This window comes from Aspergillus brunneoviolaceus (genome assembly GCF_003184695.1).
Source record: "Aspergillus brunneoviolaceus CBS 621.78 unplaced genomic scaffold BO95scaffold_1, whole genome shotgun sequence".
NCBI lineage: Eukaryota > Fungi > Ascomycota > Eurotiomycetes > Eurotiales > Aspergillaceae > Aspergillus > Aspergillus brunneoviolaceus.
The window spans coordinates 670,863-688,705 of NW_020290731.1; the positions used below are offsets into that span (position 1 = coordinate 670,863).

The 17,843-nt window shown below is 50.2% G+C and overlaps 8 protein-coding genes across 8 annotated transcripts; 4 read left to right on the forward strand and 4 right to left on the reverse strand.

The window, feature by feature from the left end:
- Positions 1-262: 262 nt before the first annotated feature.
- BO95DRAFT_487254 (indoleamine 2,3-dioxygenase) lies at positions 263-1,821 on the reverse strand. Its single transcript, XM_025590478.1, has 3 exons — positions 1,450-1,821; positions 793-1,416; positions 263-733 (listed from the first exon to the last, which is right to left on the reverse strand). Exons 1-3 carry the CDS (start codon positions 1,786-1,788, stop codon positions 350-352), a joined length of 1,347 nt encoding a protein of 448 aa, XP_025448078.1. The 5' UTR covers positions 1,789-1,821; the 3' UTR covers positions 263-349.
- Positions 1,822-2,233: 412 nt separating this feature from the next.
- On the forward strand, positions 2,234-3,831 carry BO95DRAFT_402679 (kynureninase; the record flags this gene model as incomplete). Its single annotated transcript, XM_025583897.1, has 4 exons — positions 2,234-2,414; positions 2,471-2,808; positions 2,869-3,346; positions 3,416-3,831. The coding sequence occupies exons 1-4, from the start codon at positions 2,270-2,272 to the stop codon at positions 3,829-3,831; spliced, it is 1,377 nt and encodes a 458-aa protein (XP_025448079.1). The 5' UTR covers positions 2,234-2,269.
- Positions 3,832-4,086: 255 nt separating this feature from the next.
- BO95DRAFT_426785 (putative C6 transcription factor) lies at positions 4,087-6,429 on the reverse strand (the record flags this gene model as incomplete). The annotated part of the gene is made up of 6 exons (XM_025584760.1): positions 4,087-4,539; positions 4,600-5,492; positions 5,540-5,955; positions 6,012-6,067; positions 6,125-6,299; positions 6,362-6,429. 6 exons carry the CDS (start codon positions 6,427-6,429, stop codon positions 4,087-4,089), a joined length of 2,061 nt encoding a protein of 686 aa, XP_025448080.1.
- A 1,009-nt stretch (positions 6,430-7,438) lies between these two features.
- On the reverse strand, positions 7,439-8,034 carry BO95DRAFT_510071 (cytochrome c oxidase subunit 7; the record flags this gene model as incomplete). The annotated part of the gene is made up of 5 exons (XM_025591324.1): positions 7,439-7,468; positions 7,547-7,578; positions 7,633-7,693; positions 7,759-7,837; positions 8,006-8,034. 5 exons carry the CDS (start codon positions 8,032-8,034, stop codon positions 7,439-7,441), a joined length of 231 nt encoding a protein of 76 aa, XP_025448081.1.
- A 118-nt stretch (positions 8,035-8,152) lies between these two features.
- BO95DRAFT_469807 (uncharacterized protein) lies at positions 8,153-11,048 on the forward strand (the record flags this gene model as incomplete). Its single annotated transcript, XM_025589472.1, has 2 exons — positions 8,153-8,302; positions 8,367-11,048. The coding sequence occupies 2 exons, from the start codon at positions 8,153-8,155 to the stop codon at positions 10,977-10,979; spliced, it is 2,763 nt and encodes a 920-aa protein (XP_025448082.1). The 3' UTR covers positions 10,980-11,048.
- A 234-nt stretch (positions 11,049-11,282) lies between these two features.
- BO95DRAFT_437726 (uncharacterized protein) lies at positions 11,283-13,406 on the forward strand. The gene is made up of 3 exons (XM_025585346.1): positions 11,283-11,894; positions 11,955-12,130; positions 12,206-13,406. Exons 1-3 carry the CDS (start codon positions 11,707-11,709, stop codon positions 12,970-12,972), a joined length of 1,131 nt encoding a protein of 376 aa, XP_025448083.1. The 5' UTR covers positions 11,283-11,706; the 3' UTR covers positions 12,973-13,406.
- BO95DRAFT_469809 (thiamine-binding protein) lies at positions 13,137-14,520 on the reverse strand. The gene is made up of 4 exons (XM_025589473.1): positions 14,290-14,520; positions 13,852-13,957; positions 13,577-13,679; positions 13,137-13,412 (listed from the first exon to the last, which is right to left on the reverse strand). The coding sequence occupies exons 1-4, from the start codon at positions 14,350-14,352 to the stop codon at positions 13,346-13,348; spliced, it is 339 nt and encodes a 112-aa protein (XP_025448084.1). The 5' UTR covers positions 14,353-14,520; the 3' UTR covers positions 13,137-13,345.
- Positions 14,521-16,677: 2,157 nt separating this feature from the next.
- BO95DRAFT_349825 (inositol-pentakisphosphate 2-kinase) lies at positions 16,678-17,802 on the forward strand (the record flags this gene model as incomplete). The annotated part of the gene is made up of 2 exons (XM_025582015.1): positions 16,678-17,538; positions 17,599-17,802. 2 exons carry the CDS (start codon positions 16,678-16,680, stop codon positions 17,800-17,802), a joined length of 1,065 nt encoding a protein of 354 aa, XP_025448085.1.
- Positions 17,803-17,843: the final 41 nt, after the last annotated feature.

Below are 17,843 nucleotides of genomic sequence, written 5' to 3' on the forward strand. Positions count from 1 at the left end.
ATAAGATAGGAGCTGATCTGTACCTCGTGTAGGGATGCTGCAGCTTGTCACGTAGTTATAGATTATGATGCTGTGATAATCTGGCAATAATTCATGGGTTTCCTTATCATATTTACTCACGCCAACGCCCGAATTAAAGGGCTGGACAAGATTTCCCGATAAATGGTGCCAGTAGTATGACTGCGATAATTACACCATAAGAGTAAGAGACTAGGACTTCTACGACTTGTGAAGGCAAGTGAAAGAGAAGTGTGTGTTTATTGTGGCATTCGGATTATGTACATGGATGATGGTGATGATGCTGTCCCCGTACCTCGAACAAGCAAGTCACACAGTATGGTCGTCACACTCAATCCGAGTAGCAAGCTGCGGCCTTGGTGGTATCTCGTGTTTGCTTCAAGAACGGAATCAGGTCAGTTCCTCCAGTACCATGAACTCCATCAGTAACTCCTTGTCCGTTCCAGCTTTCCATGCGCGTCGATGTCCTGGTCGCCAGATTGATTTGCGAGGACGTCTCACTTAGGGGCGTACCGCGCGCAGGTCCGATAATGTATCGTGTCACCATCTTGACATGCTTGTCTCGGAATCTTCCCAGTGACATCACGGCTCCGTTGTATGCATCCCGTACCGGCGAGTCAGCCTTGTGGCTCAGAGCATATGAGCGGACATTGGCTGTGCGAACCAACATCTCGAGGAAGCGGCGGTGGGGTCCTGGCATGTATTTGCGCATTTGCTAAGTCACCAGCGTTAGTATCATGACGCGGCCATCATACTTGGAGAATTGGTACATACTTCTATGAATCCGCCCTTGGAGGCAACAGGGGGCTTAACGGTAGAGTCCTTTGCTTCCCCCGTCGCATGGTGCACCACACCAAGGAATATATCGAATGTCTGGATCAAGGAGCTTTGTGCATTGCTGCCGCCACTGTGCTGACGCCATTCACCTTCGCCATCTCCCATGTTGTAATACACACCCCTCGGCAGCCCAGCTACCGCCATGTTCTTGCTACCTGCTAGGAAGGGGCGTAGTTGATGATAGAATACGGTTGGTTGACAGTGCTCATACATACGCTCCAGTAGCTCCCCAAGCTCGACAAGACCTTCGGCCAGCTGGTCAAGATGTGCTTTCACCAGCACAGCGTCATCGACACTGGCGGCCTGGATGGCATTGGTCATCAGCGGGATAAGCTGTGCTCCCTTGGCCTCTAATGCCACCGAAAGCATGAAAAACCATTCTTCGTCTTTCGTGCCAGTGAACGAATTGACAACCGATAGATTAACGGGGTCAGTCAGGTCGGCGTTTTCTTGTGAGATTCTGAAGTTCCAAAGGTTCAGAGCTGCGTACGTTGCACACGGTGGGAGTTCTAGATGTTTCGACACCTCGATGAAGGGCCGCGAGATGCAGGGTGGTAACACCTAGACACGAAGACACCACAATTAGCAACGGACCCAGCATGGGGAAACGGTGGAGAGCCATAAGGAAGGGTCTCTTACTTCGCGAGGTGTATCTCCGCCCCAGATGTAGGCATGGGTAAGATAAGCAAGCACAACATATGCTCTTCTCCATTCCGGCTCAGATGCTAGCTTGCTAGTGGTAAGAATTGGCAACTCATCTACCGACTGCCTTATCACCCGCTCTTCGATACGAGCTGGCAAGTTGGCGACGATGCTTTCCCATGGGGAGTAGTAGGGGTCAGGCAGTTGTTGCAGAGGAGGACTGTCAGGAAGGAAGCCATTTTGGAAGGAAAGAGCGTATTGCTCTAAGCAGATGCCCGGCGTGTTCAACATAATGAAGGATGCAAAGTAGTTTGAGGGAATCTGATACTCAGGGATGGATGGTTTTAGTCAATGTGGGCAGTACCAACAACAGGAATTATATAGTTATTCCAACAATGAATTGCGGCAGTACCGGAGCCGGAGCGGGTTATAGTAGAGGTCCTTAAGGTATTGTGACACAGTATCGTACCACCATGAAGTAGATAACGATGATCTGCAGGGACATTCAAAAGAGGTGGTGTTAATAACGTCAGTCAATTTTCCAATAAAAGTCCGAAAAATGCCATTATCAGTGAATGTTTTTATCACCAGGAAACACGGATCTGGAGGCGGAAGCGGAACGGCATCCGTGCCGGATCAAACTCAAGGAAGGCAGTCGTTGTTTTAGTGATTATCTTATAAATATGTGATAGTGAACCAAGGAATGTCACTGTCACTAATAAGTTCCTCAGGTGTTTCTATCTCTTTGCTACCCAGACCTTCAATCACCACCATGTCCAAGCCTGTCTTCACGGAGGAGGCTGCATCGCCCGAGTACGCAGCTCAACTCGACTCACAAGACCCTCTTGCTGCGTTCAGAGACAAATTTATCATTCCATCCAAAGCGAACATCGCTTCTAAGAAGCTTGCTAAGCCCGGTAAATATCAAAACCCCTAAAATTTGAGTGGCCTTGATTCCTGACAGTTTGGGCAGGACTCTCCTCCGAGCCTTGCATTTATTTCTGCGGTAACTCTCTTGGTATTCAACCGAAAGCGACCGTCAACTTTGTCGAAGCACAGCTAGATACCTGGGCGTCAATTGGGGTTGGTGGCCATTTCACTGACCTCGAGGATTCCCCTCTGAAGCAATGGCAGTTGCTATCAGAGCAAGCTGCAGCTTCCATGAGCAAGATTGTTGGGGCCAAACCAGACGAAGTGGCAGCCATGGGAACCTTGACGACGAACCTCCACCTTCTCTTAGCCAGCTTCTACAAGCCCACTGCCACCAAGCATAAGATTATCCTGGACTGGAAGGCATTCCCCAGTGATCACGTACGCAAATGCCCTCGGTGAAAGTCCTCATGTTCTAAGTTAAGACTGACTGTCGCATAGTACGCTATCGAATCTCAGGTTGCCTGGCATAACCTGGACCCGAAACAGTCCATGGTACTGATCGGCCCGGAGGAAGGTGAATACGAGATCTCTACCGAGAGAATTTTGTCCCTCATCGACGAAAACGCCGATGAAGCGGCTCTTCTTCTCCTCCCTGGTATCCAGTACTATACCGGACAGTTCTTTGACATCAAGAAGATCACGCATTACGCGCACTCACGTAATCTCGTCGTCGGATGGGATTTAGCTCATGCTTATGGCAACCTGGAGTTAAAGCTGCATGAGTGGAATGTGGATTTTGCGGCGTGGTGCACATACAAATATGGAAATGCGGGCCCCGGCGCGATGGGCGGACTTTTCGTGCACGAAAAGCATGGCCAAGTTGACTACTCGGAAGGAGAAGACTGTCCCAAGTTTCGTCATCGTTTGACTGGTTGGTACGGCGGTGATCGGTCAGTGAGATTCAAGATGGACAACAGTAAGTCCCACCGCACCTTCCGGGTCCACGCATCTACAAGAGGATTGTGAACTAACGATCGGCTCATAGAATTCAAGCCTATCCCTGGCGCTGGGGGCTTCCAGATTTCAAACCCCTCGGCCATCGATCTCGCAGCGCTGTGTGCCGCGCTGTCCGTCTTCGATGGCACATCAATGGCAGAACTTCGTCATAAGTCTGTTCGGTTGACTGCGTACCTTGAATATCTATTGCTCAAGGACTATGATGAGGAATCAAGACCATTCCGCATTATCACTCCGAAGAATCACGAGGCCAGAGGAGCGCAGCTCAGCTTGTTACTTAAGCCTGGCTTGCTGCAAAACGTATCTCAAAAGCTGCAGGAAGCCGGTATCATCTGCGATAAACGGGAGCCGGACGTAGTGCGTGTGGCACCCGTTCCGCTGTACAACACTTTCGGTGAGGTATGGACATTTGTCCAGATCTTTAGAAAGGCACTGGAGGTTTGATCCCAGCTAGTGGTGTGAAGGGACAAAGCCAGGCAAGATGAATGTACAGTTGCCACGATTAATGTATACAAAATTCATGAATCCAGTTTTTCGAAAGCGCCTTGCGTTTCCCACGTCTTATAGTCCCGGTGATTCGTGATGATCTGGCGAATCCAGTTTAGAACTCTCTCCATTAACAGGCAGCCGGAAACACTGAGCGTACGTTTCTCCTAGTATGCGGAAGGACATAGACAGACTTTGGCATGTAGCTAGGTTTCAAAGGTGACCGAAACCATCTCGGCCATCACCCCTCGGCAAAAAGTCTTGAGCTTGAGAGAAGAAATTCGCGGCCAAGATCGAGAATTCGTCATTCATTGGGTCGGGCGACCGAGATGAACCCATAGACCCCATTGGATCTTGTCCGCCTACGAGGAGCGAAGTAGGCAGATTGAATTGTGAGCTTGGTGATGACGCTGACGTGTGGTGAGAATTTAGGCGAAATGGTTCAGGTAAGGGAGATGTCTGAGATACTTCAGCCGCGATTGTAGGAGGCTCAGAGTACAAAGAGTCCCCGAACATGCGACGGGCTGAGTCGGTGTCACTGTTGGAGGAGTATTCGAGGATCTCCCAGAAGCGGGACAGGTCTATGAGAAGATATTTACTCTGTGAGCCCGAGGCCGGCTGATAGGATGCAGACACAGCATCCTCCAACTTCTGTAGCCTGTCCGCCTAAACACACACCCTCTGTCAACTCATGCACAGAGATAGCGGATGGGCGCGTCAGCTTACCAATCGTGCCATATGAGGCCATTTTTGCCCCAACTTCTGCACAAACCTGACACACCTGTAGAAACGGTCCCGCTTGTCATCACGAATAACAGCATTCTCGGTAAAGCTAAGCTGCAATTCGATTGTAGCTACCACAGCAGCGCTATATCCCAGGAACGGGTCCGAGATCGTAAAACACCGCTCTTCGAAAAAGTTGATAAAATGTATGATCCATGTCGTGTGAGATGAAATGAGATCCGAGCTATGCTGGAGAAATATCTCAGGAATGGTACTTCGAAAGTTCCTAAGACTGAGCGAAAGGAGAAGCGGGTGATTGACCAGGCATAGTATTGTGTGATATAAGAATTGGTTCAACAACCACGGACCCCAGTAGTCTCTTCTTGCCTGAAGCTCTTCCAGTGTCCTTTCATTTAGGCTAGCTGGCTTGAACCTGTGAATGTAGGGCATCTGAGTCTCAAGGTCCATTTGAGCAGCCAGGATCTCCGAGTAGTCTGATTCGGACGACCAAGGAGGCAATTTCCCGGGCTTCCCATGACGCCGGACATACTTGGCAGTTTTTGCGAATACACCACTGAGCATTATCATGTACGCGAGAATACCCTGGTCATGCATTCCTGATGACCGAGTCTCGTCGGCCGCATCAATTAGAGAATTCGGCGGTGGAGGCCTACTTGGACTCTCGGGGAAAGGAGGGAAGCTTCCCTCCGGAGAATCCAAGTTCTCAACGTCAACACCATGAATACGTTTCAGCAGATAGATGCTCCAGAAGCAGCGCCTACGTTCTTCACGTGTTAAGGAGAACTGTGACGAAGGCGATTCCGAGCCCAGATTGGCACACTGTGCCAGGTTCATTGCCAGACTACAATGGATACTTGAGCGATGTGTGTTTCCGTCTGTTTCAGTTAATTAAAAGAATGCCATGCATAGATGTAGCACCTACTGGTAAAGTCAACAAGGCTTAGTAGGCACAAGCTTTGGAGTGTGGAAAGTTCAACTGGCCCTTCCGAAACCCTTTTCATGACCAGACCTCTAGCCACTTCCGTATAGCCATTAATGAGAGACGGGAGTCCATCAGGACTTGACGCTTCGTCATCTGAAAACCGTACACTCAAGGCTAAGATAGCATAGATTATCTCTGGATCACGAGTTGGCAAGGTTCTCAGAAAGCTGTCCCTGTGAAACAAAGGGAGAGGCTGAGAGTCGCAGTATTGCAAGTACAACTCTGCTATTGACACTACCTTCTCCCATCTGGGTAGCGGAGTTAGTGCATTGGGTGCCGAAAAATTCAAAGAAGGGGCCAGGGAAAGTAGGCCGGTAGTTGCTGTGTTCTGTCGAGCGCGACTCTGTGCGTTTCGCCTAGCGAGAAATTTATCAGTCACTGATGCAATAACAGTGAGAACGTGACGTCTTACTCCAGGGTGTCAAGGAACTCGCTCATCTTAACTTCCCAGCTTCCCAGACGATCTTCCTATACGTGGCAAAGTTAGACACAAGCGAAGTTCAGGGCAACCTTTGGCCGAATTACCAATATCTGTGAGATTCTGGCCTCGGAGGTGGAAACGCCAGAGATTGATTCTCCTGAATAGTTAAGACCATGGGCCAATGGCCTTCGGTGCTCTCCAGCATAGGTGCATGTTTGATTCAACCGCGCACATAGAGAGCAAGCTGGCTGCTCCCCAGGACATTTTGCCTTTTTCCGCCTGGATATAATCAATCATTAATGTGTCATATAGCGCGATGCCGGGCACTCAGTCCGGCTTACCTGCACGGCTCACAAGCTTGCCGCACTCGCTTAGCGGGCCGCTCAGGAGTAGCGGACTCCAAATCCATATCAGCGTAGTATCTATGTCGGGTATTTTCCACGAGTCTCGATTTTGAGATGTGTTCTGTGCTAACAACAGCTCCCCGGAGTGCGTAGCAGCCTAACGCAGGAAGATTAGTTCCCTACGGCAGCCTCCTGATGGTTGTAAATATCAGGAACAAGGCACATTTTACATCGGTCGGGTAATTGTATCGACCGTGATTGCAATGGCAATGACTCAAAATTGATAAGTTCGGATGTCACAAGGTTGTAGTCAAGGAACAATATCAACAACAGTGAGGTATACCAGTAAGTGCTTGCTTGCATGTGGACGGGATAGTTAACTGAACCGACCGCGCTGGTATGACTAATCAACGGCCTATGAACCCACTCGATAAGGCTATATCAATAACCAGACATAATAACGATGACTGAACACGATGATGTAGATAATAGTTGGAGAGTAATAGCACACATAAAAGATTCAGCTGAAGGCTGGGGTGTGCATTGACGTTGATGATACCGTGAGAGGTAGGTCGTTATGCTAATTCTAACCAATCACGAGACGTTCATTTGACGTATTCTCCATCCTAATTGTCATATGGCATGATGAGAGAGATGCTTCATTTAGGACACGGCATTCAAGTCTCACAGTCAGAAGGTTGGCCGATCTCAGGTGGTGTAAGGTGCTGGCATTATAATCTGCTTGTTGCCGCAAGCAGTAGTCCTATACTAATAACATGATGCACTTTCTCATCGTTGGGTGATAAAGAACCTAGGTGCTCCGCGTGTCCTGCACTTGTATCGAAACTTTGGAAGTCGCCCGGAACAATTGTACTATGGATTTTCAAACCGAAACAGGAAAGTCGAGGAAAGATTTCACACATTGACGCCCTAGCTTAATTTATGTACAACGTCGATTATCCCAGTCTTCCTCTCAAATAGACCGTTACAAAAACCCAGACATACCGCCAATTGGTGTCAAGGAATGTCAATCGCAAGACGCTGCGGGATCATACTTGGCAAAGTATTAGGCGTTTACTCCTTACCGAACCAGGTCTTGTGGCCCTATTTTCACAAGGTTAGCAATTGGCTCTTCAGGCAAAGAACGCAGTCAAGTGTAGATTAGATGTGGGCAGCACTTACGAAGACCATGCGGCCCATGGCATAGGTGGTAGCTGAAGAGACGTTAGTATGGACAACTCGATAGCGCGAGAATGAGTATTGCTCACCAATGCCGAGACCATAGACGGAGATGAGGTAAGGGTACATGATGTAGTTGCTGCGCTCGGTCTGTGGGTAAACGGACAATGGTTAGACCTTCCATGCTACCATATAATCATTCCAACCCAACTAACCTTATACCACTGACGCTTGCCGTCGTGCTTCTGGAAGAGACGCTGGTAATAGGGGACACGGTTCTCACGGAACACAAATCTATGGAGATATTCAACATGTGTCAGTTATGTGGAAGTCAATTGGGAGATAAGCAGTGGTCAGAGCCCGGTCAACGGTGCGCTGCCCGAGCTGACGAACGAGTTATAAATCGGGAGCGCAGAGACCGTGCAAGGGGATGAAAAACAAGAAAGAGTAGTAGAGGCTTACCCAGCCATGCGAGGAGCGGTGCGGAACATTTTGGCGGTTATGCGAATGCGACAAGAACGAGGTTTTCTAGAGAATGAAGACGAGAATGGCAGCTAGAAGATTGGCAGTAACAATGATCAGTCGATGTCGTGAAGTGTGGACCCGAGCATGTCCCGGTCACGTGGTCACCCTCACACTTCCGCCTTTAGGATGCAAGGCTTAATAATTTCACGTGATGACGCAGTACCAGAGCTAACTCAACTAGGTTTGGCTCAACAGATTGGTCTCCCCCAGAAAAGTAGTTTCCGCGGAATCCAAGTGCGCAGCAGTTGAGCTCAATCCCCATCGATTCACATGTGCAAGAGATTTTCCATGCTTTCAGGGAGCGAATGAGGAGGATGGTCAGATCTATCGTTCTCCTCTCTTCCTTTTCGTCTCAAGACTCATGCGCCCGGCTCTTCTTCGATTACTGAAGAGACCGTCAGCTCTTTCGGTTCTCGACTCCCTGATCTCAGCACCGGCCGGGGTTGAACAATTGGAGCTTAGACGCGATCAGAGGTGTCTGCGATGTCTATCCAGGAGTACCCGACAAGAAAATTACATATCCTCCGTCAACCGAGAACAGACAGCATGCAGCGAATCTCCCTCTCCCTCAACAAGACGAAAATTGAGCTTCCAGGTCCACAAGATCAAAGCACCGAAGGCGCAAGCAGAGGATAGTGTTGGAAATGGTGAAAGCTCTCTCGACAAGCAGAGGTACCCATCGCGATTCCGTATACAACCAGAGAAGCTAGAATTCGAATCGGATATTGGACATGTACGCGAAATCGGAACTCGTCTGGTGGATAGCCCACTCCACCGAGATGATTTCAGTCTCTGGGCTGAGCTACTACGCTACCGTCAACGGCACTATGGAGAGCAAGGGACAATGGTCATTTGGGAGGCTCTGACTGATCGCGTGGACGATGTGCGACTCCCAGTGGACGGGGACTTGGCCGACTTTCTCTGGCAGAGCTTTGTCGACCTCGGTTTCAAGCGAGAGATTGTGATGGTTGAGGTGGCTGAATATGCGGGAGAGCTCTGGAGTAAGACTGGGAACCGGTGGCCCAAGCTCTACGAGAGAATTGTCGGCGGCTTCATCGAACGCGGCCTGATTGATCGGGCTGAGGAATGGCATCGAAAACTTCAAGAGCCACACCTAGCAAGTCCGAATGACATTCTACATGTCCTAAGACCGGCCGTCTCTGCTCGCCACTCGAACAGTACTGTTGTGGGTAAAAACAAGGCTAAAAACCAGGGCCAAGGCTTCCTACCAAGCCTAGTGGCATTTCGCAATATCTGCCGGTCGATACAAGGCCACCAGATCTACGTTCCCACCATGTCTGCGCTCCTTAAAAATGATCTTCCTGCTCAAGAGCTGGTACTCATGCATCTATTCTTAGTGGGTAAGGGCGATCATCCCCGTTCCTACCAAGACATAGAACCATTGATCCACGCTGCAGAAAAGCGTGGCCTACAATCATTCCGGCAGAAGCTCCGAGCTTATGTCGACCGTCAATTCTCTAGTGATATTGAAGACGTTCAATGCAAAGACTCTGAAATTGAGAATTCTGAGCATAGACCGCAGGCGAGCCCTAGCGAAAGACAGCCCTTGCATGACGAAAAGCCCATCAAGGACGACCTGGGCGCGCGCTTATTCGCTACGGACGCTTTGAAGTTTGAACTCATTCTCTCTGGCTTCAAGATGTTTGGCGCTACTTCTATTGGACCACAATCATTACGGGAAATGGCTGTGAGAGCGCATGGCAGCCGCGATCTACTGGAAAGGCTTCGACTTCTGCAGGAAGCAGGTATTTCCATCGGGGACTCGATCTTCTCTCGCCTTGTCCGCAAGCTAGCCACAGAAAATCGTGGTATCGTTCTGACAGATCTACTTCGAAGTGATCAACATCCCGACATGCTGGAGGATATGCGTGTTCAAGAATCTCTCTTGTTGTCTCACTACCTCAGTCAAGACTGGCGTCGCTACAACCTGACCCTAGCCATCCTCAGCGAAATAGCCGACGAAGGACCAAACATGTTCAACATCCATTTTCGAAAACATCTGAGAGCGGGCGAGTGGGAGTTGGCATCGAAAATAGTCGATGAACTAGCTTTGCGCGGAGAGCCCCTCACGAAGACAAGCATCGACTTACTGATCAGTCATGTTCTGACCCCACGACGGCCTGGGTCTGGACCGATCCGAGTTCCTGACCGGCCACCGCAAATTGAAGTGGCGTTCGTCTTCCGTGTTCTACAACGCACCATTCCATTGGGGTCAACTGTATCTGCCAGGCTCTGGGTTGAGTTGATCAAACGACTGGGCCAGACAGACTCCTGGGTTGAGCTTCGGAAGTGTTGTCTTTGGCTAGCCCGTCATTATTCTTTCACTGGGCCGCAGAAGGATACACCTCTGGACATCATATCAGGATCAAGCGCGGCACCACATAGTCGGACCTCTCCAGCTTCGGGGCACAATGCTGACATGCTCCGCACAATATTCAGCCGCCACGTCCAGGAAGCCCTCGTGCATTGGGGGTTCCGCAAGCGAGTCTCTCCGAACAACCATCGCTACCACGCGGTCAATGATTTGATTCCATGGATACGGGGCCTCGCTCTCCTGCGTGAGCTGGAGCGTAGCGGTGTTGAGCTTCAGGTAAGCAGCATCAGCCGCGCGTGTCGGCAACGGCTTGCTGTTGTCTTTGGACGAAACCGGCGGTCTAGCCGCCCCATGAACCGCATGTTGCGACGAGAAAATCCTTATACTCTTGAGAAGGTACTCGGCGATATCAGCCGCGTCTGGGGAGAGCCATCCTTGTTTGCAGGCCGAGAGCACATCGATGTGTTTCGACTAATTAATCCACCGAGTTCCAAGATGTCGTACCGCAGGACACGTAAAACCCTCTGGAGGGAGCAAAAACTGCGGGGACCAGCTTTCATTCAGAGTCGGTCATAATGTATCAACAGACAGTGACAGTGTATATAGACCCCAATAGACCGAATATATCACATATCTACTTGTAGCTTCTAAGGCCAGACAGAGCCTGAAACTTGGATGCCTTAAGGGGGAAGGTGGGTGGCACGTGAGGCGACCGGGGCAACGTAAGATCCCAAACAAACCCAACAAACAAAGACATGGGATGGCGCGTCCGACCGGGCTGAGCCACTGTTGTGCTAAGAATAGGCGGCCACACTTCCCGTTCATTCTCCATCTTTTCATGGCTACCCATGACATCTCAACTGCTGTATGGCCTGCCTAGACCTTCTGGCCCACTGTCAATAAGCAGATCAACGCAAGATTCTAAACTCTCTCAGTGACCGTGCTCTCGTTGACTTACATGAGTACCACATCCCATCCCCCTGTCGTAGCTTGCTCATTATCCCTCTTTTTATTTTTTCTAACCTGTCAGTCAATAAATAAATGCGAACCTCTTCTATTGTTCCGCAAGTGGGGTCATTGTTTCTTCTTGCTGCATCATTCCTATACATATTTACTCTCATCTTTAGCATTGGATCGTGACCCTTCTCTGACCGTTGACATCTAATTTTGCCATCCCTACGCTCCTCCATCGATTCTGTAGTTATCGTCCTAATTCCCTAGGTCATTTTGCGGCGGTTTTCCTGCATATTTGTCTCCTTACACCTAAATACCATATCGCCCGAGAGTCGCCTGCACAACCACAATGCGAGGACTGGGAATTCTGGCCCTTGCCCCTTTGGCAGCTGCAAAAGCTTTGCATTCGCGACAGACAGCATGCAACAACTCGCCGTCCCTGTGCTCCAAATCCTACGGTGAGATTACTCATCTAGGCGCACATGATAGTCCGTTTCTCCGGGACGCATCGACCGATTACTCAACCTTTGGAGATCAGTGAGTAGTTTCAGAACCACATACGCGACTCAAGCTTGGAGCTGACTGACAGTCGCGCAGATATTACAACACGACACTACAACTCGAGGCGGGCGTACGTCTAGTAACGGCGCAAGTGCACAAGTCAGATTCAGAGTGGCACTTATGTCATACCAACTGTGACTATCTAGATGCAGGCAAGTTAAGCACATGGCTATCGGAGATCAAAACATGGCTAGACTCCAACCCAAACGATGGTAAGTCGCGCACCCTCCGTTGAAATCCTTGACCCAGTGACAAAGCAGGAGAGTTAATATTTCATGGCTGCATAGTGGTCACGGTCCTGCTGGTCAACTCGGACGACGCAACAGCATCGGATCTTCACTCGGAGTATGAGACAGCGGGCATTGGGAATTACACCTACACGCCTACCTCACAGACCTCCGCGCCCAGCTCCTGGCCCACTCTACAGGAGCTGATCAACGAGGGTACTCGGTTGATATCATTTGTGGCATCGCTAAGCGCCTCGAGCAACACGGTGGCTCCATACCTGATGGACGAGTTCACCTACCTCTGGGAGAACCCCTACGATGTGACCTCGGCGTCGAATTTCTCTTGTACACCCGACCGCCCAACGACCGTGAAGAATGACTTGTCTGCGGCACTTTCTTCCAACCGGCTTCCCTTTATGAATCACTTTCTTTACCAGACTACCATCCTCGACATTGAGTACCCGAATGTAAGCTATGTGGGCACGACTAATGCCCCCTCCGGCGGCACGGGCAATCTCGGCGATACTGCGAAGAAGTGTAAGAGTGCTTACAGTGGCCGCCAACCGACTTTCATCCTGGTGGACTTCTTCAACAAGGGACCCGCCATATCGACGGTGGACAGTCTGAACAATGTCACCGACGCTACCGGACGCGCCAATCTCACGTCGACTACTCAAACGAGCTCCGCCTCCACGTACTCGAATGTGTTCAAGGGACTGGTGGAGACGGTTCAGAAAGCAATGGACGGAGCGAATCCCAGCATGGGGGAATGGATCTGGGCCGGCGGGGACTGGGGCAGCTTGTTGGGCGGTGGGATTGCTCTCTAAAGTCTGTCGCACGCGTTCTCTCCCGCCTGCCATCTTATTGGATTCTCTTTTTCATTCCCTTTCCTTGCGAATTAGCAGCATTGCAGTTCTCTCATTGGCATGCATAAATGCAAGCTCGGCGCTCCTTCAATCTTTGTGATATCTGGATGATTCTCATGACGCTCCTTCGATTTATGATGGTTCACATTTCACTGCACATAGAGACGGCGTTCTTTGTTTGATGGATCTTAACGACTTGTCAATCATTGTACTTATACATATGAAATTACCTTCCTTGTCCGGCCATCCGTATCTTCCATGCCCCAACAGGTGCAGGCAATCTGTCGTCGTAAGCCAGATTGAGCTCGACCACAAAAGCCCTTACAACCGATGCTCACTGCTGCCCAAGCAAGGAGCGGACCTTGTTCACCTTATCCTCAAATGACTGCTCCTTATCGGTCCTGCGAGAGGGAGACATGATACATTAGCCAACGCCATCCAATTAGACATCACCTTTCTAGGAGCGTTTCCCAGTTCGAAAATGCGACATCATAGGGGAGAGTCGAAGACCGAAGTAACTATAACCAGACGAGAAATAGGAGTGGGATGAAAGAGTGTGTTCTACCTTGATCCAACCCGAATGTCCGTCTGAATCCTCACAATACCCTGTTGATGCAGGATCGTATGCGCCTGCCCAATGACCTGATGAACTTTGTCCCACGGTCCCTCTGTTTAAGTCGATGCCGCAACCCCCCGTCCCGCAAAAGGAGCACAGGGAGTGGAGGGCGGGTCCTCGGTTAGCCAAGAACCATGAGATGATTACGTGCACGAGTCGGAAAGAGAAGAAAGCATTGGGCAAGTGGAAAATGAGATTAGGAGGGACACAGCTGCGCAACTCACCAAGGGTTGTCCCGGCGGAGTGCATGACGAATTTGAGGCCCGACTTCTCGACTAGGCGTTGGACGTCGGTGATTTGGGCGGACACTGATGGGGACGAGGTGCCGATCTGCGCGGATGGGTTAGTCTCACTGAGGGGAGTTCGTTCTGCAGCTTAGTGTTCAGGCTCAGGGGGTCCACTCCATATGGTGTTGGCAAGATAGCATGGAATAGAATGGGTGAGTGGGTGGACGGATGGATGGGGATATGATGGATGGATGGATGGATGGATATGCATGAAGCAGTCGGAGTCGTCCCGTCAAATTGAGGCATGTCATGAATGCATGGAGATAAGCACTACTTGCTGGTGATACCTTGTCGATGATGACGGAAGACGGCCTGCTCATGTGGGACACAGGTACAGCAAATCGATGCGACAAAGGTAGTCTGTAGTGTACTTACAGGAATCAAACAGAAGTCCGCCGTGCAATGCGGGGGAGTTGGGATGGACGCGATGTTGTCCATTTTCAGATTAGCCTGTTTGTTGAAGGTTCACGGAAGATGTACAATTATCTGTTGCAAGCCAAACGAAAATAAAAGCCTAAGCTGTATTTCCCAGTAAACGTGGACGATGGTGAGACCTCTGGTGTTGGATGACAGCAGTTGTTGTTGTTTCTCTCGCGTTGCTCTTCCCTCAGCGCGGAGCCGAACAGCGGAGGGGCAACTGGGGAAGGGGGGGGGGCGACATCATCTCCCACGTTTTCGACTTCCCCCCGTTCCATTCATCGACATTAACATATGAACATTGACCTTGACAAGGACTAACTCCCTCACTACATCCATGATTGACTCCATCAGAAATTCTCTCTTCTAGACCCGATGAGCAATTCTTAGTCCACCCGGTTCTAGCATTGTACATACATAAGACGCGCATCGCCAGCCATGCACCGGTCTGTGGGTTGCCGCGAACAACTCATCAAAATCTCGTTTCCCACTCCGTAGGGGAGTCAATAATCATACGGTGCATCAGTTAACTGTATCTGTCCAAATTGAACACTTCTGGTCGGAATTTACGGTCTCGACTGGATAGACTAGCAATCCTTTATTTGTGCGCTTTGACGAGTATCTCTCTTACTTCGCCCGTCATCTTGTCATTCTCTCTGCACTGTTCGCCCGCCATCAGAATTGAGGACCACTAGGTCTCACTACGGTGCGTATCGTTGCATATGCAATGAACTATCCTGGGGCCGATACCAATGCCGAACGGGGCGACCATCCGGGAAAGAAAAAAAAAGGGAAGACAATCAAAAGCAAAAGTGACAAGAAGAGACCCCAATGAGGCTGCATGGAGAGTAAGGAACCGAAGCAAACAATTAGTCGAATTACTGATTGGCGAGAGCCTTTGGAGGCTTGTTGACAAGGGAAGACGTCTCGAAAATGTCTCCAGGGTGAGTTGCACTTCACTTCCAGGGCCAATATATGATGCCTCCAAAATCGGTCCGTTGAGCTTTCAAATGAACCACGGCTCACCTCGCGTCTCTAAATCCTCGTCAACTCCTCATTTCGGTCGCCTCGTACCCCCACTGCACTATTGAGAATATATCGTGGACTATAACTAGCACTTTTCCTTCAATCTCCTTCTCTTCTCCTCTTTCTTTGAATTACTTCGACGCTGGTGGGTTTGCCTACTACTCTACTCGGGTGTGACGCAGTCTCGTTGGCCGACCGGTTCAATCGACCATTCATTCCTCCACTGGCTCAGCCCGATAGATCGACGTTAGCCGTCCCTGGAGTATATTGCTCGCAGGAGTTAGCAGAGAACTAGGCAGGTTTCGTGACATTGTCGACCAATCTATTGAATACGAATCACCTCCTGCTATCCATTTTTGACCGCCTTTCGCCAGCTATTGTGCAGCAACCAAGGCAGCACGGGTTTCCTACCGACGTCCGTGTGCCCGACGCCCTGCGCTCAGCTGGGTTTACCGGTGCTGTGATAGTCCAATATCTCCTCTCCTCGAAACTAGCTGCTTCTATCACCATTTCCAAATATTGGTGGCCGGGTCGCGCCTAGTGTCAGCAGATCCGCACTCCCTGAATTCAACTTCAGGGCTGATCAAGGAATTGCAAGCTTAGTGTTTCCGCCTAAGAACAGGAAGTCCGACCGCCACGGTGGCTGATGCGATTCAAATCCCTGCACAAGGCTCAGGTCCTAGATCTACAAAGTACTAAGTAGTTGCCCTTGCACTAAACGAAATCGGGCTGGGGGCTTTTCCATCAATATTTGGAGTGGCTCATTCCTTCACGGACGAATCAACGAGCAGAGGCTTACTTCCAAGGCAAGATCACCTGAGCCTGATTTGGAGCGATCAGATCTCATTTTCAGCAGCTTATTCTCCATCGCCTGCACATCGATTGGCTGGGTTTAACGAGGCTCAGTACTGACACAAGGACGTGAGAGCCTGGGGACAAGCGATTATTGCACTAGTTCATAGATCAGCTACTCCTGTCTGCCCACGTTATTTGACTTGCTGCCGGATCGAACATTCGTACAGCAGGGTTTGGGAAGGTCTCTTGCCCTTTTTGAGAGATCGGCATTCTCATATATCGCAGCCTGCTCTTCTTAGACCTTAACTGCTACATATCTTCGCCTGCGCCCTACGGACTTTTTCTTCCTCGAAGGAACTACTTCAACCACGTGACTCTATACATCGTTGCTGAACATCCCCCCTTGGTCTTTCGCTATCATCTTAAAGTGCGTTGTAGGAAGTCCGAGGAAATTTTTACTTGTATGGATATGAGTTCCTGCTTGATTCATCAACCTTGACCACAGATTCCGTGAGCCCTCAACAAATGCCAAAGCCCAATATGCTGGAGCTCCCGGTAGGGGCTGAGCTCGTCTATCTTGCCGAAGGGGGCGCCAATATCATCTATCGCATCCTCTTTTCTACCCAAACTCATAAGGGGCGAAATCCTAAAGATGTTCCGATAACCGTGTCTTCCAACCTGCCATCAGGCGTAACGAATCGTTATAGTATACCCGCCAGCTTCAAAGGAAAGCTGCTTCGTCTTCGGAAAGACACAAGCTCAGGAATCCCCTATGAAGAGATTGCACGAAACTTCGACCAATGCATTCGGCCTCTTTTTAAACCAGAAGATCTCGTCGATCAGGAACTTGTCTGTCTTCCCAGAGGACTGGTTCAACTATGCAATGAGCAGCTTCTAGCGGCGGAGCAAACCGGGCAGCGTCCCAGAAGACGACAAGGCGTATATCTCTCTACGACAGAGACATTCGGGCTTCTGATAACTGACATGACCACATTCGCTAGTCCTGGGACCACGTTATCCGAGCTGAAGCCTAAGTGGCTCGCCCAATCTCCGTCAGCCCCAGCTAACTCTCGACGGTGCCGGACATGCGCACTCCGCGAAATGAAGAATCACAAGGCGCGCAAAACCGGCAAGTCCGAGGAAACATCATTCTGTCCGTTGGACTTGGTGAGCGACAGATTCGAGAATGTTTTCCGAGCGGCCCGGTTCGTCAAGGGATGCAAAGATCAGGCCCGGCTGGCAAAGGTACTCTATCGGAATAGTACCCTGCAGAAACTCCTGGCACACCAGAAGAGCATGTGCGATGTGGGGCTCCATGGTCCTCCTGTCACCTCGGTCGAAAAATCGCTCGGGATGACTCTCCGTGACTGTACAATGTTTATCAGGGTGTGTTTTTCTGCTTTTCCTGGCTGGACTGCCACACCCACTAAGCTAATCTCGATGCAGATACCGAAAGATGAGACCAGTCGGATCGAAGTACGCCTCGGAGACCTAGATCTCAAGACTGGGGCGGGAGGCAAGGCGAAGTATTGGCTTGACTTGGAACTTCGCTTGAACGATGAGGGCTGGTACATGGGAGCGAGGAGCAGTGTATCTGAGAATGAGTGTGCACTACAAGGCCCACGCAATCACTCTCAACCATCAATATGAGCTGGACAGCAATTGCTTGATCAAGCTTCATCCACTACGAG